This window comes from Microcaecilia unicolor, chromosome 1 (assembly GCF_901765095.1).
Source record: "Microcaecilia unicolor chromosome 1, aMicUni1.1, whole genome shotgun sequence".
Taxonomy (NCBI): domain Eukaryota; kingdom Metazoa; phylum Chordata; class Amphibia; order Gymnophiona; family Siphonopidae; genus Microcaecilia; species Microcaecilia unicolor.
Genome location: NC_044031.1, coordinates 771,319,297 through 771,341,494, shown reverse-complemented (window position 1 = coordinate 771,341,494; position 22,198 = coordinate 771,319,297). Strand labels below are relative to the sequence as shown.

General features: G+C 45.6%; 1 protein-coding gene across 1 annotated transcript in view; it reads left to right on the top strand.

Annotated features, from left to right (window-relative positions):
- The window catches only part of CTSH (cathepsin H), a 40,093-nt gene extending 18,431 nt beyond the window's left edge, over nucleotides 1-21,662 (top strand). Inside the window, exons 5-12 of the mRNA XM_030189834.1 lie at nucleotides 1,428-1,532; nucleotides 3,952-4,038; nucleotides 6,454-6,509; nucleotides 9,825-9,906; nucleotides 10,677-10,745; nucleotides 13,864-13,970; nucleotides 16,471-16,596; nucleotides 21,392-21,662. Of these exons, the coding sequence (XP_030045694.1) occupies nucleotides 1,428-1,532; nucleotides 3,952-4,038; nucleotides 6,454-6,509; nucleotides 9,825-9,906; nucleotides 10,677-10,745; nucleotides 13,864-13,970; nucleotides 16,471-16,596; nucleotides 21,392-21,467 (708 nt within the window). The 3' untranslated portion in view covers nucleotides 21,468-21,662. The remainder of the gene's footprint in view (nucleotides 1-1,427; nucleotides 1,533-3,951; nucleotides 4,039-6,453; nucleotides 6,510-9,824; nucleotides 9,907-10,676; nucleotides 10,746-13,863; nucleotides 13,971-16,470; nucleotides 16,597-21,391) is intronic.
- Nucleotides 21,663-22,198: the final 536 nt, after the last annotated feature.

Here is a 22,198-nt window from a genome sequence, read left to right as displayed (position 1 = left end):
CATGCCGGAGGAAGAAACCAGCACTGCCATGAAATTTGCAGTGAGACGCGTTTATGCTGCCATGAGCCTTTTTAAAAAAAAAAAATGAGTGCTCCAGAAATGGCTTCCCTGGAATTAACCCAGTAAGCACTGTGGGGAAGGGTGGGGGGGTCACTGCTCATCCTGGAAGCAGGAAAGGAATCCCGAGGAGGACCCCTGCTGGTCAAAAGCTGTCTTCCACCTGCTGGGGCTCCCTGCCTATCATAGCTCACCCTCCCTCTCAGCCAGGGTGTGGGTGCTTGGGTGCATGGTGACATGGTATGGGTGGCTCCGTGCACTCCGGCCCTCCACCTTGTTATCTATACACAACAGAACATACAGCAGTGTTGTACTAATCCAGGGAACACATTTAAGCTGTTTCTTTTACAGACTTGATTTCAGAAGTGTCACCCAGACCTCTGACCTGCTGTTCTTTGCCTATGGTGTGAGGCTGTAAATAAGGGAGTCACCTGATTACTTTTGGGTCCTTGTGTCTCATCTCTGCTGTAACACCAGATGTCTTTAGTTTCCAACTCAAAATACTACAGAATCTGTCAGAGCTCAGCTGAGAAAGGAGAACTTCCACAGTTCCTGAACAAAAACCCCAGGCCTTGTTTGACTGTCCTACTGACCTCCCAATTCCTCAGTGGTGGTAAGAATTAGTTAGTGTGTTTTTACTAGCAAAAAAGGTGCCGGTACTGAAATGCTAAGGCCACCCTTCAGGGTGAGGTGATCACTGATAGACCCATCCCACAATAGCCAGGCCCCTTGCAACCAGTCACAGAATCTATGACAAGGCAGAATTGGTGTGTAGAGCCTGAGCTCTTTCATTAAAACTTGGGGTCCATGGGTCAATTTTAGCAGACAATGGAAAAGGTGCCGGTACTCGGTACCCCCAAGTACCCCCTCAAAAAAAGCCATGGAATTAGTACTGCTTGGCTGGACGATCGTAAGCTTATCAATTCCTTGTTCATACTTATTGCTGGTGACATCTCCACAGTTCTCACAATGACTGGAAGAAGGTGACTGTATAAAGTTTTTGCTGCCCTACAGGTACCCAGCCTCTGTCTGGGCCTTAATTGTCCCTGAGGGTGTAAACCTTCCTGTTTTTTAAGTAAAGTCTTACCGTGGTTCAGAGCACATCAACCCTGTGGTCTGCTTTTGTTTTTCAGAACTGAACGAATGTGTGTTGAGCGTAGCCTTATTTGGCCTCCTGGGGTTTTCTCCAGTCCCAGTCCATGACCTAAACAAATAGATTGTGTACCCGGCCAGCTCTCATGCACCAGAGCACACTCTAGGCAGCTGCCTAGGGTAGCCCCAAAGCTCAGGGTTTACAATTGTGTTTGGTAACCTTTTTCACACCGATGGTCTCCATGCTGTTCTAACAGTGGCCTTGCTTCTTCTTTCAGAATTGCTCAGCCACTAAAGGGAACTTTTTGGAAGCCTTTGGGGCGGCACCTGATTTTGTCGACTGGAGGAAGAAGGGAAACTATGTGACACCAGTGAAGAATCAGGTAGAGACAGGATGCAAAATTTCTGCACCCCAAACCCACACTGAATTCTGGAAGCAGTTAGAGACTTATATACAAACTGGAGTTCATAGGATTCAATTTGTGTAGGCTGAACCAAAAGGAGAGAATCCAAAACACACCAAACCCAAGGGAAAAATCCAAGGCGACTTTATTTTTTATTCATTTATTTACACAAACTTGACATACCACAAGGAGCCTGGCACAGGCTTCAAAAAAAAGAAAAAGTGAAAGGAGAGAAAGGAAAGGTAACTAAACCAAAGTGTGTATGGGGGGGGGGGGGGGGGGGAGGGGAGGTGGGTCAGGAGGAGGCAATGGGGAGACCAAGTGGATAGAGCAGTGGTTCCCAAACCTGGTCCTGGAGGCATCCCAGACAGTCAGGTTTTCAGGATATCCACAATGAATATTCACAAGAGGCAGTGCATGCAAATCTCTCTCATGAATATTCATTGTGGATATCCTGAAAACCTGATTAGGGTGCCTTCAGGACCAGGTTTGGGAACCACTGGGATAGAGGCAGGTACACAGGGAAACTGTGGTACAAGTACGTAGGAGGTAATGAAGAGATGAGTCTTCAAAGCCTGTTTAAAAGTGGAAATGGTGGGTTGGTCTTGGACATGGCGAGGTTGGTCTTTCCAGAGACGTGGGCCAAGGTAACTGAAGGTGGTGTTACGGGTGTTGTCAAGGTGGATGAGGGACGGTGGTTCCAACAGCAACCCAGCATGGTTATGTGTCGGAAACCTTCATCAGGAGTATAAAAACACCATCAAATGATAAATGGTCTAAATATCTTCACCTGGCCAATGTGTAACGTAGCAGGCAGTGGCGTAGCCACAGGTGGGCCTGGGTGGGCCAGGGCCCATCCACTTAGGGCTCAGGCCCACCCAACAGCAGCACGTGTTTAGCGGTAGCTGGTGGAGATCCCAAACTCTGCCAGCTGAAGACTTCCCCTTGATGGTAAAGAAAACGCTACTCTCCACGATATTGGCACCTGCGCATGTTCAGTTTTCAGCGCATGCCTGCTGCAGACTGCCAAGGTGGAAATAAGCATTTTCCTGCCAGATGAGATGTCTTTTCGTGGTGGTGGGGGAGAACATTTGGTGCCCACCCACTTCTTGCCTAGGCCCACCCAAACTCTGTTGTCTGGCTACGCCCCTGGTAGCAGGTCCACTAAAATGTGACGTCTAAATGTCTGAAGGTTATAGGTCACATCGGAAAAAGTCGCTTGAACAAATGATCCAGATGTTCAGAACATTTATCATTTTATGGAGTTTTTATACCCCTGATGAAGATTTCCGAAACATAGGTTTGATATTGACATTGGATTTTTCCCTTTTGTTGTATGTTATGGATCCTCAGCTCTGTTTTACCTCTAGGCTGAAACAGATAATACCCAGTATGATCCCTTCTGCCCAATATTTCAGTTAGTGAAAATCAGTGTTAGGTATTTTTCCACTTCAAACTAGTGAATCAGTGATACACCACCTGCTGCTCAGGGACAGATTCTGGAATATAGTTGTGGAATAATGTTCTGTAAAGAATGTAGTTCTGGGAAAGATTTGCACGATGAAATGTGCGAGAGATGGCGTCAGGCAGTGCCTTGAGGATGGAACGTCAGTGTGGACGCATAGTTTTCTTTCTTAAGAGAACTGAGATGTTACGGGACCATTATACTAAGCTGCGATTTCCTGGGTTATGGACATGCTAATTAGTCCGGTGAATTAACTTCCACGCACATTCTCTGGCCCTGACACGCCCCTCCCCAAAACAAATACTGCATGCTTAGCCTGCGCAGATGGCAAAAACTAACGTAGAATTCCTTAGCATGTGCCGCGGTGGGCGATTTGTGTTGCATTAGGTGCAGTTCAGTGACAGGGCCCTCAGGATCCCCTCCCCCCCCCCCCCCCCCCGGAGAGGCCAGGTAGTGCTGGATAAGAGTCAAGGTGCATGAGGATACCGGCCAGCTGTTCAGGAAAGTCCCTTTTCTTGTTGAATAATTAATAACGTTATTCTTCAGTATTGTTAAATCATCATTTTGATTCGTTTAGAATATCAGTGATTAGAAAAAACACTTTTTGATTTTACTGTGAACACAACTCTTTCTTCCCCCAGTAGCCAATTTGCTTCATTTCAGATAAGTTTTGTTTTTGATATTTTTTCCCCGTTATTTTGGTTAGTGTATTTTTAGTTATTTATTTTTTTACTGCAAATACACATAGTTAAATCCCAATTCTTTGTGTTTTTTTTTTTTTTAATGTTCTACATGGTACTCTGTGGTTAGTGATAGGACTGAGGTCAGAATGTATTATACTTGGTACTTTTAAATCACTGTATTCTCATAGGATGTTATAGGCCCCTCTGGAAAAGCAAAACCTAATCCCCTCCCTGACTTTCTTCTCTGTAGGGTCCATGTGGGAGTTGCTGGACCTTCTCTACCACTGGCTGTTTGGAATCAGCTGTTGCCATTGCAACCGGACAGTTGTTGCTTCTGGTGAGAAATGACCATCCCTACACCTTTGTGGCCCTTCACTTGGGCTGTGTTTGTGTGTGAACTGACTAAACGAGTGTTTTCGTTCCCCGTACTGGCTATGTGCATGAGGCGTGACTGGCAGATTCATCCTGTTCCTACTACTACTACTATTTAACATTTCTAAAGCGCTACCAGGGTTGCGCAGCGCTGTACAATTAACAAAGAAGGACAGTCTCCTTCTCATGGTTTCACTTGCACTGCTTCTAATCTTCAGCTTCCACCATTCACTAGAGGAAAAGGTCTGGGTGTTAGCAAGCATGAAAATGAATGTGTAGCTGAATGCATTCAGATTTCATCAATAAACTTTGCTAAAACTCTCCTGATGGAAAAGAATTAAACTAGTTGTTTGTTGGATGAACTTTGCAGAAACACCACTTTCCCTGGCTTATCTTGTATTGTTATAAGAACATAAGCGTTGCCATACTGGAACAAACTGAAGATCCATCAAGCCCAGTATCTTGTTTCCAATAGTGGCCAATCCAGGTTACAAGCACCTGGCAAGATCCGAAGAGAGTAAAACAAGGTTTATGCTGCTCATCGTAGAACTATGCAGTGGATTTTTCAAACTCCATCTTAATAATGGCTTATGGACTTTTCTTTTAGTAAATTATCCAAACCTTTTTTTAAACCCTGCTAAGCTAACTGCTTTTACCAGATTCTTTGGCAACGAATTCCAGAGTTTAATTACATGTTGAATGAATAAATATTTTCTCTGAACTGTTTTAAATTTACTCCTTTGTAGCTTCACTACGTTCCCCCTAGTAGTATTTTTGGAAAGAGTAAACAAGCAATTCACATCTACCTGTTCCACTCATTATTTTATAGACCTCTATCATATCTCCCCTCAGCTGTCTTTTCTCCAAGCTGAAGAGCCCTTGTTGCTTTAGCCTTTCCTCATAGGGAAGTTGTTCCATCCCCTTCATCATTTTTGTTGCCCTTCTCTGGACAGTTTCTAATTCCACTCTCTCTTTTTTGAGATGTGGTGACCAGAATTGCACACAGTATTCAAGGTACAGTCAAACAATGGAGCGATACAAAGGCATTATAACGTTCTCATTTTTGCTTTCCATTCTTTCCCTAATAATACCTAACATTCTATTTCCTTTCTTTTTGTGATTCTTGGTGATGATTTCTAAGTGACAAAAAAAGTACATAATTGATTCCACTGGTAAAGGTATCTGTAGCATCAAAACACTTATGAACTCTGATTTTTACTATCCTCCAAAAAAACATAATTAGCTGGAAAAAGTACAACTAAATTTATAAACACCTAAAAATATAAGCTCTAAATATAAATGTAGAATGAGCATAGTGTGCTCATTCAGAATGACTGAGTGCAGGCTGCACGTCCCTCCTGTGAATGCAGTGACTCGGTGGAGGATGGAGTGTCCTCATTCAGAACGTGTGAGCGCAGGCTGCACGTCCCTCCTGTGAATGCAGTGACTCGGTGGAGGATGGAGTGTCCTCATTCAGAACGTGTGAGCGCAGGCTGCATGTCCCTACTACTACTACTACTACTTAACATTTCTAAAGCGCTACTAACATAAAAGGACAGTCCCTTCCTGTGAATGCAGTGACTCAGTGGAGGATGGAGTGTCCTTATTCAGAATGTATGAGTGCAGGCTGCACGTCCCTCCTGTGAATGCAGTGACTCGGTGGAGGATGGAGTGTCCTTATTCAGAATGTATGAGTGCAGGCTGCACGTCCCTCCTGTGAATGCAGTGACTCAGTGGAGGATGGAGTGTCCTTATTCAGAATGACTGAGTGCAGGCTGCACGTCCCTCCTGTGAATGCAGTGACTCGGTGGAGGATGGAGTGTCCTCATTCAGAACGTGTGAGCGCAGGCTGCACGTCCCTCCTGTGAATGCAGTGACTCGGTGGAGGATGGAGTGTCCTCATTCAGAACGTGTGAGCGCAGGCTGCATGTCCCTACTACTACTACTACTACTTAACATTTCTAAAGCGCTACTAACATAAAAGGACAGTCCCTTCCTGTGAATGCAGTGACTCAGTGGAGGATGGAGTGTCCTTATTCAGAATGTATGAGTGCAGGCTGCACGTCCCTCCTGTGAATGCAGTGACTCGGTGGAGGATGGAGTGTCCTTATTCAGAATGTATGAGTGCAGGCTGCACGTCCCTCCTGTGAATGCAGTGACTCAGTGGAGGATGGAGTGTCCTTATTCAGAATGACTGAGTGCAGGCTGCACGTCCCTCCTGTGAATGCAGTGACTCGGTGGAGGATGGAGTGTCCTCATTCAGAACATGTGAGCGCAGGCTGCATGTCTTTCCTGTGAATGCAGAGCGACTCAGAGGAGACAGGAGTGGCTCCAGTAGTGTCCTGTGGGATGATAACTCATGTTTGCTTTTCTTCTGCAGTCAGAGCAGCAGCTGGTAGACTGTGCCCAGGCCTTTAACAATCACGGCTGCAGTGGGTGAGTACTGGGGAGGGGGCAGTTGCTGCTCATACAGTGCAGATATACAGAGAGAGCAACACTCTTTGACAGAGGGATCCCATGTTGGCATTTCAGCTTAAAACATAGGCAACCGTGACACCCTGTCTCTGAACACAAGTTAATAAAAGAACAGCTTGTTCACTTTGTATTAGGTGGGAACAACTTGGCTGCAGCTTTATTAGAAGACAATGGGCGTAGTCTGGGGGGGCGAGGGGGGCAGTGCCCCCCCCCAAACGAGCTGCAACCCCATCCTCCAATCCCCGAGCCGCCGGCAGCCTCTGTGAGAAAGCAGCATGCACGCTGCTTTAGACCTGTCCCCGGAAGCCTTTCTTTCTCCTTCAACTTCCTGGTCCCGAGCAGGCAGGAAGCTGTAGAAGGGCCTCGGGGCAGGTCTAAAGCAGCGTGCGTGCTTCTTTCGCTGAGGCTGCCGGTGGCTTGGGGGATTGGAAGACACGGGAGGGTGATACCGGGCGCCACTGGAAGACTCCGGGGGGTGGGGTGGCGGGAGAGAGACACGCCCCACCCTTTGCCCCCCCCCCCCCCAAATGAAACTGTCAGACTACGCCCATGTAGAAAACATAACTGTATCTAATACAAACAATCAAAACAGGATACCCAAGCCATCATGTCAGCTGTTTAAAGCTAGTTAAAGCACCCAGTCTGCCACCATAAGCAAGACTGACAAATGCGCTATATGCGCAGCAAGGTGCGTCCAACCCAGGTGCAGTGAAACTCGTCTGCACCAAACCATAACTTGATGAATTAACGCTCCTCCAATCACTCAGGTATTCCCACCACCAGCCTGGGGTAGTTGATTTAACTTGCCCCAGGCAAACCCCATTAGCTGCGGCCAATTGTGACCAAGAAAAGGTTCTCGTACATTGTTAAGCAGGGTACGCTGGACGCCACTGTAAATGAGCAGTTGCACGTTATCCTCACAGTCGAGATACCTCTGTACAATAGTGTCATCCACCAATCATCAGTTAGACCCCTCTCTGATCAGTAAGTGCTGATAGCACTGCGAAGGGTGATGTCGCGCTCCAAATTCCTGGAGTGCTGCAGACAGTAGCATTGCAACCAGTTGAGTTGTCACCAGTATCTATTGCGCCCCCCCCAAGTCATCGCATGGCAGTGATTTGCCCTTGGAGATGCACTTATGTCCACTGTGCCTTCAGACTTTGAATGTCTAGGCGGTGTTGCCCAGTCCCTCCAACATAGATAATGTGTGATGTTTTTTAATGGGTACGGTCTTAGTTGCCAGGTAAGCCGCATCGCCCTGCCGACATGTACGGTGCCCACTGTCATCACACAAGATTGTATGCCCTTAGATATGCGCTTATGTCAATTCTCCTCATGCTTATGGTACAGTGGCCAATGCCATCACAAAAAGGTGAACGTCCTTAGAGATGTGCTTCTGTCCGCACAGCCCCATGCTTATGTCAACTGCACCCTCACACTTCGGTCGTCTCCGCAGGCATTCCTAGGGGGATGATGCCCAATCTATCCCACCTGGATCGTGAATGGTGTTTGTCAATAGGGATGCTCTTCATGGCTAGTGCCAGCCATTAAGATGCCAGGTATAGATGCTTCCCAAAAGTATGAGTCACTGGTGTCCCCGCTCGACTTTGGAACCATCCCTCTTCTAAGGCGGAAAACCAGTGCCCTCAGTCGGGGTTTTATACCCCAACTGAGGAACAGTAATGTGAACACAGGATTAATGACATACGTGTTGCTCTGTAAGCCACCATCGACCTGTATGGGGTTCTAAACCATTGAGGAAATTATGGCATCCGTTAGTCTTGCGCTCTACCTTTTGATACTGCCCAGTTTATTATGTAGAAATAAGTAGTAGTAGTAGGGCAGGAACTGTCTCTTACATGTTTAGTGGATAGTACTACTACTACTTAGCATTTCTATAGCGCTGCCAGGGTTACGCAGCGCTGTACAAGTTTAAACATGGGGAAGGACAGTCCCTGCTCAAGAGAGCTTACAATCTAAAGGTAAAAGCTATGTAGTCAGTGTAGGTATCAGGAATGGGAAGGTGGTTAGGCACCAAAAGCAAGGGAGAAGAGATGGGCCTTGAGTAAGGACTTGAAAATGGGCAGGGAGGGCGCATGAAATATAGAAATGTTAACTAGTAGTAGTAATAGTAGCAAGGACTGTCTCTTACATGTTCAGTGCAGAGCTCTGCGTACATCTACTAGCGCTGTAGAAATGATAAGTAATAGTAGAACAGGGACTGTCTCTTATATATTTAGTGTATAGCGCTGCATACTACTAGTAGTAGTAATAGTAGTACAGCAGGGACTATCTCTTACATGTTTAGTGGATAGTACATAAGTAGTGCCATACTGGGAAAGACCAAAGGTCCATCTAGCCCAGCATCCTGTCACCGACAGTGGCCAATCCAGGTCAAGGGCACCTGGCACGCTCCCCAAACGTAAAAACATTCCAGACAAGTTATACCTAAAAATGCGGAATTTTTCCAAGTCCATTTAATAGCGGTCTATGGACTTGTCCTTTAGGAATCTAACCCCTTTTTAAACTCCGTCAAGCTAACCGCCCGTACCACGTTCTCCGGCAACGAATTCCAGAGTCTAATTACACGTTGGGTGAAGAAAAATTTTCTCCGATTCGTTTTAAATTTACCACACTGTAGCTTCAACTCATGCCCTCTAGTCCTAGTATTTTTGGATAGCGTGAACAGTCGCTTCACATCCACCCGATCCATTCCACTCATTATTTTATACACTTCTATCATATCTCCCCTCAGCCGTCTCTTCTCCAAGCTGAAAAGCCCTAGCCTTCTCAGCCTCTCTTCATAGGAAAGTCGTCCCATCCCCACTGCATACGTCTAGTAGCACTATAGAAATAAGTAGTAGAGCAGGGACTGTCTCTTACATGTTCAGTGTATAGTGCTGCATACGTCTAGTAGCACTATAGAAATGTTAACTAGTTGTAGTAGTAGTGGCAAGGACTGTCTCTTACATGTTTAGTGTATAGCACTGCATACATTTAGTAGTACTATAGAAATGATAATTACTAGTAGTAGTAATAGTAGTAGAGCAGGGACTGTCTCTTACATGTTTAGTGTATAGTGCTGCATATGTCTAGTAGCGCTATAGAAATAAGTAGTAGTAGAGCAGGGACTGTCTCTTACATGTTTAGTGGATAGTGCTGCATACGTCTAGAAGCGCTGTAGAAATGATAAGAAGTAGTAGAAAAAGTAACAGAATATTCTCTATGCTGAAATCTAGTGATGGCAGAATATAAAAACAGTTTCTTATTTTTCAGGGGCCTTCCCAGCCAAGCATTTGAGTATATAAAATACAACAAAGGAATTATGTCAGAAACAACTTATCCCTATACCGCACAGGTGAGAGTCCTAAAAAGGAATGGAAACTGGAAGCCCTGCTTGTGGGAGATGTTGATGAAGAGAGTGAGGAAAGAATCCTGACTAAGGGGATTGGTAAGGGGGAGAAAGGTCCCTGCCTGGGAGGTTGGAGGAGGAGGACTGGGAAAAGAGCCCTGCCCAAAGGGGAAAGAATGGAACAGGGGGTGGGAGCCCTGTCCAAGAGAAGTGGTAGATGATGGAAAGAGCAGGGGGAGTGAGAACATCATTCAAAGGAATGTTTTTTTTTGGCGGGAGGGGGAGGTAGAAAAGGAAAGAGGAAGTGAGAGCTTTAGCTGGGAATGGGGAAGTGAAAGCCCTGTTCATGGGTAGGAGAACGAGTGCCCTCTCTCATGAAGACTAGGGTGGGAGTGTTAGTGCTTTGCCTGGAATAGGGGGCCAGTATGAGTTTTCTCTTCCTCTGGTTCAAGGCATTATTTTCAAAGATGTTTCTGTAGGTAAACAAAAGCTTACATTTGGGGAAAACATCTCTTGTAAATTGTTCTGGGACTTCTGTGGGGACAGCGAGTGGGGCCAAGTGGGTCAGAACAAGTAGACACAAGGATTTAATTTTGAACTCCATGCACATGCAAAGTATATGGGGAAAATCCTCCCTGTAGCACCAGCCAGCTGTTGAATTGTGAACATGTAACTGCAGACGTGCAAGAAAAGTGGAAGGGCTGAAAATTGTACAAATCTTTAAGACTTCACAGCTTGAACTGGAGCTCTGCTAATTCTGAATTTTCTGTGTGCAGAACGGTAGCTGCCATTTCCAACCAGACAAGGTTGTTGCTGCTGTTAAGGAGGTCGTAAACATAACAATAGTAAGTATTTCTAAGTCCTACCTTCAAAAACAACAATGGACCCGGAAATTCAGTGCTGGGCCATGACATGACCCTCTAGAGTCACTCAAGTGTGGGCATAAGTAAAGGAAATGCATTTGCCGTTGGCTGTCTCCAACCTGTTAGAGTCAAAAGAAACTAAAAGCTGGGTGAACCATGTGTGGGTTTTAGTCCACTCCTGATAGAAGGACAAGGTTCTCTTGCATTCCAAGGTGTGCAGTGTGTTTTCGTTGGGCTGGGGAAGAATGTTGGCAGGACATGGAATTCCGACACAGCCTTAGGAAGGAACTTAGGATGCAAGTGCAAAACCTACTCTGTTATGGTAAAATCTTGTGTGTGGTGGGTCAGCTGCTAGATCCTGGAACACACTGACTCTGGGCGGAAGTGACCGCCACCAAAAACATTACGTTCCAGGTCAAAAACATCAGATTGCAGGGATTAAGTGGGTCAAATGGAGCCTTCATCAGCTGGGTGAAAACGACATTGCAATTCCATGACGTTGTAGGAGGTTTAATAGGGTCTTGAGTAAGAGCAAACCTCTCACGAATCAAACAGTACAGAGATGGGTTTGCCCTCCACACATAAGTGCCGGTGGTTGCATTCAAGTGGTGTAGAAGATACTCAAGCAGATTTTGTAAGGCAAGGAAAAAGGGTCTAAAGCCTTGCCCTCATACCAGATGGCAAACCTCCTCCACTTAGATGGTCAAGTTTCATGATTTATTAAGATTTACTAGCCCACCCTATAGTACAAACCATAAGGTCAGCATACATTCAAAAACACAGATGAGTACATGAGTATTACTGTACTGGAACAGTCCGAAGGTCCATCAAGCCCAGTATCCGGTTTCCAACAGTGGCCAATCCAGGTCACAAGTACCTGACAAGATCCTAAAACAGTACAGTACATTTTATGCTGCTTATCATAGAAATAAGCAGTGGATTTTCCCCAAGTCCATCTTAATAATGGCTTATAGACTTTTAGGAAGCTATCCAAACCTTTTTACCACATTCTCTGGCAACAAATTTGAGAATTTAATTACGCGTTGAGTGAAGAAGTATTTTCTCTGATTCGTTTTAAATGTACTACTTTCTAGCTTCATTGCATGCTCCCTAGTCCTAGTATTTTTGGAAAGAGTAAACAAGTGATTCAAATCTACCTGTTCTACTCCACTCAGTATTTTATATACCTCTATCAGTGGCGTAGCCAGGGGGGGGGGGTGCCAGGGGAGCGGCCACTCCCCCAAACGGAGTTCTGCCAGTGCTGGCGGAAGTCCGCTCTCGCTCCCCCCGCACCGTCAACCTGGCTCCGCTTCTGACCTCTATCACATCTTATTTGGAGCTCTCCCAGTGGTGCTGCTCTGAAGCTTCCTGGCTAGGTTACAAAAGAGAATAAGCAAATATTTTGGGGGAATAAAGAGGCCTAGGGTTGCAGAAAAAGTACTGTTTAGGGCCAAGTACTAGGGAGGGCTGGGTGTTCCCAATTTTACCCAATATTTTGAGGCAATTGAACTGGCGGGAGGAGAACAATAAGGAATGAATAAAACTGGAAAAGCAGATGGGTGATGGCACCGTTTTGTGGCAAAAACTGCATCTTCCCTCAAAGAAAAAAAGTGCAAGGCAGAAGGGGCATTAATCCCTTCACATATCTAAGACTCCAAGTCGAGATTGTTGGGAGCCCAGGGGCACTCTGGATACACACCTCTGCGATTAAAGCCAGAATCCCAACCAGGCAGAGAGGATAAAGCATAGATATAGTGGGAGGAAAAGTGCAGGATTATAATACCCTAAAGGCACGATATTTGCTTGGGGATATGGGGTATCTTTCAATAAACACAACTTAGGTACTACTTGTCTGGGTAGGTGAAACGAGCTTTAGGTGGAGAACCCAAGGCAGTCGGTGCAATTTTCCTGATGCAGGGCTGACTAAATCTTATAATCTTTTACTACTACTTATCATTTCTATAGCGCTACTAGACGTACAGAGCGCTGTACACTAAACATGTCAGAATCAGTCCTTGTCAATCAAGACAAATAAGGGATTAGGGCATTACTTGTGGGGGGAATGATTAAAACAGACATGGGTACTGAACAAGTGAATAGGAGTTAAAAGCAGCCTCAGAAAGAGGGGCTTGACAAACTGTGGCATTCGGGACAGAACACCTCGCTTTGTCAAGAGGATCGTAGAAGAGCATAAAGGTATCATAGCCAGCAAGACGTTGGAGAATCACTATAAATTACTGTAATGCTGATATTTCACCCCATGGAGGCTGTTAAAGTTACATGGTTCAGGAATAAAGTCTTTCTGGAGAAGGGATTGGGGGGGGGGGGAACTTGTGTAGGAACGAAGGTATATTGGGAGAATATATTTCAATATTTGTCCGAAGTATTACACAAGTGTGTGTCTCCTAGACCAAAATGTGTTCCTCCGGGAACCCTCCAGGTGAGCTCCAGTTTGTACGGCAGAGGGTTATAGCAGTGAGACTGTGTAAATAGAAGGCAAAATGCAGCCCAAGTGCTGAATGTGTGCGGAGGAACTCTCTGGAGTGATTTCGGTGAAAGCTGCTGAAGGAAATGGTGAAGGGGTCGCAGGAATGTATAATGGAGAAGATGTATGAGGCATGGATGTGGCAAAAGCTGGTGCGATGATTGGGACCCAGGGTAGGGTTGTGTGTGTGTGTGTGTGTGGGGGGGGGGGGGGGGGTCTAAATTGTAATAATATGAATGACAGTAGTTTGTTTTTGTGTTACTGTGGCTCAGCATTGGGTAAGACAGAACATCCTGAAGAGCCACTTGGGACAAGACTGATTTATTGTAAATGTTTAAAAAAATAAAATTAATAAATTTAAAAATAAATCTAAGGTGTAACTAAGGCAAGTGTGGCCATTTTACAGGTCATATAGAAATTTGCAAGTTTTGGCAGCTAGGCTTGAATAAAATTAAAACATTGGGATGCAGCTGTGCAAACATCAAAGAGCTTAGCAGTCAGCCAGACATTTCAGGTATTATAAAGAACTTGGTTAGAACTTGGACCTGGAGCTCTTGTGCAGGTTTCTTCTGCTTCTCACGAACATCAAGTGTGTTTCACATTCTTCTCTCCTAGTATGACGAGCTCAGCATGGAGCAGGCTGTGGCCACTCACAACCCCATCAGCTTCGCCTTTGAAGTGACAGATGATTTTGTGAGCTACAAAAGTGGTGTTTATACAAAGTAAGTGTCTCCTCAGAGCATTTCTACAATCTTGTCTCCTCTCCTCCCTGTAGTATTTATAGAGTAAGAATCAGCCATGCAGCATTTTTAGAGAGAATGCCACCCTCCCCCCCTCTTGTGTGACATCCAACAGAGTAACCACACCAAAAAAGAGCACATATACACATCCAGTCCCACAGCACTTATACAGAAAAAGCAGTCCATCCACTTACCCTGGCACCACTGTCCCCTGACATTATACAGCAACACAGAGTAAGCAGACCCTATCTTGCTGCTGCTTATATGGAGCAGGAGCCCTTGCCTCCTCCTATGGCCTTAAGACAGAGGAAGCATCTGCTTGGGGGTATTTACAGAGAGTGAATGACCCTCTACTCTCCAATGTTTCCACAGAACAAGGTGCTGCTCCGAGTCTGAAAGGGACCAGAGTCCCCCTCCATGCAGCACGAATACAGACCAAATCTCACCCCCCTCCCCCAATGCTAAGGCATCCACAGAAAATAAAACTCTGAACCAGGGGCGTAGCCACAAATTTTGGGTGGGCCTAGGCAAAAATTGGGTGGGCACCAAGTGTTCTCCCCCCCTCCAAAAAAAAAAAAAATCTCAGCTGGTGAGGAAACGCTTCTTTCCACCTTGGCAGCAGTATTCCACTGAAAACTGAGCATATGTAGGTGCCGGTGTCGTGGAGAGTAGCGTTTTTGTTACCATCAGGGGGAAATCTTCAGCTGGCGGAGCTTGGGATTCCCACCAGTTACCACTAAACATGTGCTACTGTTGGGTGGGCCTGAGCCATAAATGGGTGGGCCCTGGCCCATCCAAGCCCACCTGTGGCTACGCCACTGCTCTGAACAGAGAGAAATCCCCTGCCACAAATACTGTAGGAAGAAGCAAGAGTGTACAGCACTCTGACAAGGTGGCCGACTCTTCTGTTCTGCTTCCGCCTCTACCCCCTATGGTGTTTAACACGGGGTACGACTGTGCTCTTAACCTGCAACTTTTACTCACCTGGGCTTTATGCCACGTCCCTCCTATTTATACACATTTCCACATCCTGATACTGCTGACCTCAAGTGTAGAGAAACTCAGGGAGAGGATTTGAGGGCTTCAGGGCAGACAGCACACAAGTGTTGTGATGGGGCTCTGGTGCTCTTCTTTGTGAAAGGGGAGAGCCGTAAGGAGCAGATGTCAGTAAGGTACGGAGGGAGAAGAGCTTGGCTGGATGTAGGGGAAGAGAGGAGTTAGCTGGGCGAGGAATTCTCTCTCACGTCTCCAGTATCCTTTATTAACTGTTAGGAAGAGAGGAGGCCAGCTCTTATGGGCAGATGATCAAAAGCCACGTGCTGTTCCAAATAGCGCTGGAACAGTGCGGGGCTTTACTGCCCCTTTGATCAGAGATAAGTGCATGGAAATTTAAGCACACTATTCTCTCTGATGATAGGGTAGCAGTGTGGTCTGGGCTGTCAAAAGCCCAGCCTTGTCAAACACAGGGGCTGGAGGTCCATGGGATCACCAGACAATTACCCACACCCCGAGCCAAGCGAAATGGGGGCTGGAGGTCTACAGACCTCCGGTCCCCCAGACCCAAGTTCAGGGAGGGCTGGAGATCCAGGGGGTCTCCAGCCCCCCTACCCCCCCCAGCATCCCCTCAGATGTCCCTGGTGGCCCAGTGGGCTGCAGGTCAATCCCCCCCCCCCCACCTGGTGGTCTAGCGGCCCTTCCCCACACCTGTACCTTCAGTTGTAGGAGGGAGGTGGCCTCCCTTATATAGTGTGAAGCCCCACCCAGCACATCCCAGGATGCACTGGGCAGGGCTGGGTACTGCCATTTTTGAGGCGGCGCCAATGGAAGAGGAGGGAGGCCACCTCCCTCCTCCAACTGAAGGTAGGGGTGTTTGACCCGCGACCCACTGGGCCACCAGGGACATCTGAGGGGATGCTGGGGGGGGGGGGGGTAGGTGGGGCTCAAGACCCACCGGATCTCCAGCCCCCCTGAACCTGTGTTGGGGGGGGGGGGGACCGGAGATCCGCCGGACCTCCAGTCCACTGTCGCTGGGGGTGGGGTCGGGGTCTGCTAGCATGCAAATGCATGCTGGATAGGACTCACCATTCCAACCCAATAGTCTGCAAACCATAACGCCAGCTCCGAGCTGGCATAGGGTTTGCCGCAGCAAGCAAGCCAATCTTTGCCACGCTGGTCGCTGATCATTGGGGATGAATAGGTTTAGCATGCATTTACATGCTACTTGCGCTAAGAGCCCTGTTTTGCTTGCAAGTTGCGTTCAGAACTCACAAGCACATTGTTTCACACGCGCGGGGGCTCTGATCATGGGGTGGCAGCAAACGCAGGCGCTAGTATGGCGCTAACAGCCTCTAGCGCCTGCGTTTGCTTCTAATCATCGGCTAATTAGCACAGTAGGGAATGAAATCAGAAATGTGTATCTCTAATTTTCACATTCTGCAGGAAATTTCTGTTTTGTGTAATAACTTTCTTTGTACTACAATAGCCCAAAGTGTCACACGACCCCAGATAAAGTGAACCATGCTGTGCTGGCTGTGGGATACGCCCAAGAGAATGGAGAGCCTTACTGGATCGTTAAAAACTCCTGGGGACCAGAGTGGGGCATTGATGGGTAAGAAGCACCCACACATTTCACTGCTGAAGAAATCTAGCCTCTTCCAGTTCGCTGACCTCCAAGAAAGCTCAAAAATCCAATTCCAGTCCCCATCTCAGTATTATCATCATCGTTATAGCACTAATGCAGATAGGCAAGCGCTGTACAGTACAGCTATCCAAAAATTGATGCAAATCGATTTTTCGATTCATTGTGCAAAAAAAAAAAAAAAAATTGGGAATCCTGATTCAGGATTTGCCCACCTCCCTCCCTCTCACCCACTGTCTCCCAAGCCGCTGCTGCTTCCCTCCCTCCCTCCCGCTGTCACCCAAGTCGCAGAAGCAGTCTCTGAATTGGTGTGCAGCTGGTACAGGAACTGACATCAGGGGGCGGGACTGGCAGTTGAGCCAAGCAAGGAGGTTTAATAGACGCGGAGTGAACGTGAGCCTGTCGTTGAGTCCACTGTAAGCAAGTAAGCCAATTTAGTTAATCTGTCCACTCCCCTGTGTAGCCGTCATTGCCATACGCTCAAAACAAACCAAAGCTATGAGCTGCTGCTTCCACGTTGTCGTTGGTCCACCACACTCCACTCCGCATCTGGAAGTCAAAAGTTGTTTCAGATACACAAATGGATTATTCTATTTTTTTGAACATGTTTCACTAATTATTGTAGCTGGTAGAAAGTGAAACAGCAATTATAAACTCTGTGCCCATTTTTCTTTATAATACAGAATGGCCAGATTTCAGTGAGGATATCCTGTTTCCTGAAGGGTTCTTTTCTTAACTGTTGTAATCTGCCTTGGGAAGCTTGGTGTTATAAAGATGATGGAATATATTGATATTAAATGGAAGTAGAATTAAACTCTCCTTTCAATGGGGCACATGGAATCACATCTTCATCTGTTTTGTAGAAGTTTACCTTTTAGATACACAAATGGATTATTCTGTTTTTGAACATGTTTCAGGTGGCTCTCCGATTGTTCCCCAGATGCCCCTTCTAAGACCCAGTGGCTCACTATTTCAATCTAGTTAAATCAAATCAAATTGAAAAACCAAGTTTTTGGAAAGAATCGAATCGTAGCTGAAATGGACAGCTCTTACAGTGCTTAGAAGTATCTGACCTAAAGAGCTTACACTCTAAATGACTGGGAGAGAACTTGACTAAGCAAATCAAAAACAAATGTTGGCGGAGAAGCGGGATTTGGACCCTGTTGTGCTGACCACTAGGCTGCTCTATCTCATCCCTCTTCTGTCTTCCAAGGAAACTCCTTACTACTACTACTATTTAGCATTTCTATAGCGCTACAAGGCGTACGCAGCGCTGCACAAAAATAGAAGAAAGACAGTCCCTGCTCAAAGAGCTTACACTCTAATAGACAAAAATAAAGTAATCAAATCAAATAATGTGTACAGGAAGGAGGAGAGGAGGGTAGGTGAAGGCGAGTGGTTACGAGTCAAAAGCAATGTTAAAGAGGTGGGCTTTCAGTCTAGACTTAAACTCCTTCCAACCCTTCTTTTTTTAAAGAATGATTTACCAAGGGGATTCAGTAAATGAGCACCTTCATGCCTCCTTCCTCACTCTATCACCAGCTGAGTCCAGAATCCTTCATTTTAACTCCCACCTACTGCCTATAGACAGGAACGGGGTGGGGGTGGGGTTAAAGCTCCTACAGTGCAGCAGAACACATGCTGCCTGTTGAGGTGGGCGTGAAACACGGGGTAATACAGGAGAGCAGAAAACAATTGCGTTCTTCTCCAGCCCACTGTTCCTGGGTCTGGAGCAGTAGATAGCCTGGCTGCTTTGGGGTTGCCCAAGATTCTGCTAGCTGGCTTTTTTTCTTGCCAATTGCCTTTTTACAGGTGGTTTGCTGGGCTCCAATTGCTGCTCTAACTAAAGAAGCAAAAAACTTTGTCAAATGCATTCAAAGCAAAGAACAGCACGAGGGAGTCCGTTTGACCACTAGATGATGAAGGGCAAAGGTGGGACAAGGTAGTAATAGATCAGAATAACTACATTTTTGCTTTGGTCTTTATCGATGAGGTTGTATGTGTGTAGGACGATAGTCATCCAGTCTGCCCAATAGTCACACTCATTATCAATTCATGATTAAATCAATGGGTATGATATTATATACTTGATTATGGTCGTTCTTTCGTGTTTCTGGAACATAGACCATAGAAGTCTATCCGGCCCTATCCTTATGTTCCAGCTGCTGAAGTTGCCGTCAAAGCCCACGCCAGTCTATTTGTCTTCTCATTTGCTGGACACAGACCGTAAGAGTCTGTCCAGCACTGTCCTCATGTTCCAGCTACTAAAGTTGCTGTCTAAGCCCTTTCTAGCCCATCCTAACCCTAACCCTAACCTAATCCTAATCCTAACCCTCACTTTATTATTCCCTTATCTCTTGTTTGTCCTGTTTGTCTGTCCTAATTAGATTGTAAGCTCTGTCGAGCAGGGACTATCTCTTCATGTTCAAGTGTACAGCGCTGCGTACATCTAGTAGCGCTATAGAAATGATAAGTAGTAGTAGTAGTAGTAGTAGATTGTCATATATGAGAGACAGACAATACAAGTCAGCCTGGTATCAGCCCTAGTTCATCACAGCCAGAGTTGCCATCTAAGCGTCACTTGACACATCCACACACATGCAGCCATTTAAGTTTAGGTTTTTTATAACTTCCATTTTCTAATTAGAGATCCTCTGTGTTCATCCCATACCTTTTTGAATTCCGTCACCATTTGTGTCTCTACCACCTCCTTAATAGAGACTTTCCACATCTGTGCTGTTAAAGCAAGGAGGAGGAGACAGCACTCAAAGAACTTGGTACTCGGTAGATAAGAGGCTGGCGCAGCTTATACTTCCACGGGAACGCCACAGGAAGTTTCCATCCCCACGGGAATCCCGCAGGAATTGATTCCGTCCCTGCAGGAACCCCGCAGAACTGCTTCCATGCGAACCCCGTTCCTGTGCAGGTCTCTAGTGCATTCAAAGAAGGTGGAAAAGGGTCCAACATGCAGTGTGATTTAGAATATTTATAACAGTAGTTTAAATCATGTCCAATCAATAGGCAGAAAATCTGTCCATTTCCTATCAGCCACTATTTCAAAAGAACTAGTTGTAACCTCGTATCTTTCAGTTTGCATTACATTTGAGAATAAGGCTGTAGCTTTTAAGAGTTTATCCTGGAAATAAGCTGCCGATTCAACCGCTGTAGGAATTATAGCACCATCTAATTGAGTAAGATAGTAAGAATCAGATAATCTAGTGACTAGTTGAAAAAGAGCTTTTACATTAGACCATTAGTACTAATCAACTCAGAATACCACAACGTTCTTTTAGTAATCAAAGCAGTTTTGTAAATAGTGTTTGCCCGTTTCCACTCCAGAAACTTGTGCACTAATTGTAACGATGAACTGATGCTAATGGCAGTGGATAGACGCTGGAACAGAAGATTCAGCTCATCTGTTTACTTCATCGTGTGCTCTTTCCTTTTAACACTAACTTAAATGTGCTTCCAACTGGTGCAGCACATTTTCAGTGCTGAACAAAGTTCTGATATTTAATATATATATGTGTTACCATAATGTTTGATGCATATTACAATATAAAAAAAAGATTTTAAAATATATAAAAACATCTAATTCCATCCAACCCCACAAAAATTAGCTCCTTGCCTAAATATCCAGGCCCACCTTCTTGCTAAATATGAGGAAACAACTGTCTTTCTATATTTCTAATGATCATAAGTTCCACAGTTGTGGACCTTAAATTGCAAAGGCTCTACAAAACAGAACCACTGCAATGATACTCCCAGGTACATAAAAACTGTAGTAATGACCTCAGATACACTGGTCCAGAGAATTCTACTGCTGGGCAATGCAACGTTACGAAAACAGGGAAATATGATTGGAAGCTGTACTTTGTACTAATTTTTAAATGTGTCAATTGTAATCTGGGAAGGCCACAATAAAGATTATTACAATAGCCCATCTTTGTTGTTGTTACGATCACAAATTTCAATTTAAATTTCTGAAACAAAAGAAGGAAGAGCTGCCAAGCATTCATTTAGCTTATGCAATGCTCATTTTCTTCACTGGAGATTTAGCTGCTGATTTTCAAAGTACATAGACAAGTTCCATAATAACCAGGGGTGGCCCAACGCAATCTGCTGCCTGAGGCGAGGACTGAGATGTTCTCCCCCCCCCCCCCTTGCATCTCCCCACTTCTTCAACCCCCTTTCACAAGCCTGTTTCCCAAAGTCAACGGTGGCTACAATTCCCATAGGCCGCCCTTTCGCCTCTTCTCTCTACTGTTACATCAGAGAGGTAGGCCGCAGTAGAGAGAGAGGAGGCCGGTGCCAGCAGCAGAGCAGCCTGTGGGAATCGCGGCTGCCTTTTAGTAAACAAAAATAGGCTTGGGGAACGGGACTGAAGAAGGAGGGGGGGGGGGGGGGGGAGAGAAGCCAGACCACGGCTGGTGTGGGGAGATATGCCTTTCCCTGAAGAGTGCCGCCTGAGGCCCCCACCTCAGATAGTAACATAGGTAACTTTGTAAGTCTATGTGCTTTGAAATGAGCCTCTTAATCTTCCTGGTTTGGCCATGGTCTGAACATTTTATGTCTTGGCTAGGGCTGAGTGGAAGGGCACTAACATCACAGGTTCTCAATCTAAACCTAAAAGTCAGGGTGGATCTGGTCTCAACTCATGGCTGAGACTTTACCTATGCTCTGAATCAGCAGGATGCTGAGAAGTGATAAATAAAAACATCACAGTGAGAAAAACAGAAATATCTTTCTTCTTTCTCTTTTCTAGGTACTTCTACATCGAGCGTGGAAAGAACATGTGTGGGCTGGCATCCTGTGCATCCTTTCCCGTCCCACAAGTTTAAAGCGCCATCAAAGGCTCCCGAGCTGAAAGGAAGCTCTGCTGTGACCAAAGGTGCCTGAGCAGGGGATGCACCTTACAAGCACCATGTTTAAAGAATTGGTTCGGGGGTCATTATATTCAATAATTGCATTAAATGCAATTGCTTTCTAAAGGGTTTTTTAAAATAATGAAATGCAGTCGATTAGAAAAAATATATTTTTTGCAATAAATTGCCATCAATTCCAATAAAATGATCTGAATGGTTTTTTGCTCTTTAATCCAGAGTGCTTTAAAACTTGTTAATACAGTGGTGGAAATAAGTATTTGATCCCTTGCTGATTTTGTAAGTTTGCCCACTGACAAAGACATGAGCAGCCCATAATTGAAGGGTAGGTTATTGGTAACAGTGAGAGATAGCACATCACAAATTAAATCCGGAAAATCACATTGTGGAAAGTATATGAATTTATTTGCATTCTGCAGAGGGAAATAAGTATTTAATCCCTCTGGCAAACAAGACCTAATACTTGGTGGCAAAACCCTTGTTGGCAAGCACAGCGGTCAGACGTCTTCTGTAGTTGATGATGAGGTTTGCACACATGTCAGGAGGAATTTTGGTCCACTCCTCTTTGCAGATCATCTCTAAATCATTAAGAGTTCTGGGCTGTCGCTTGGCAACTCGCAGCTTCAGCTCCCTCCATAAGTTTTCAATGGGATTAAGGTCTGGTGACTGGCTAGGCCACTCCATGACCC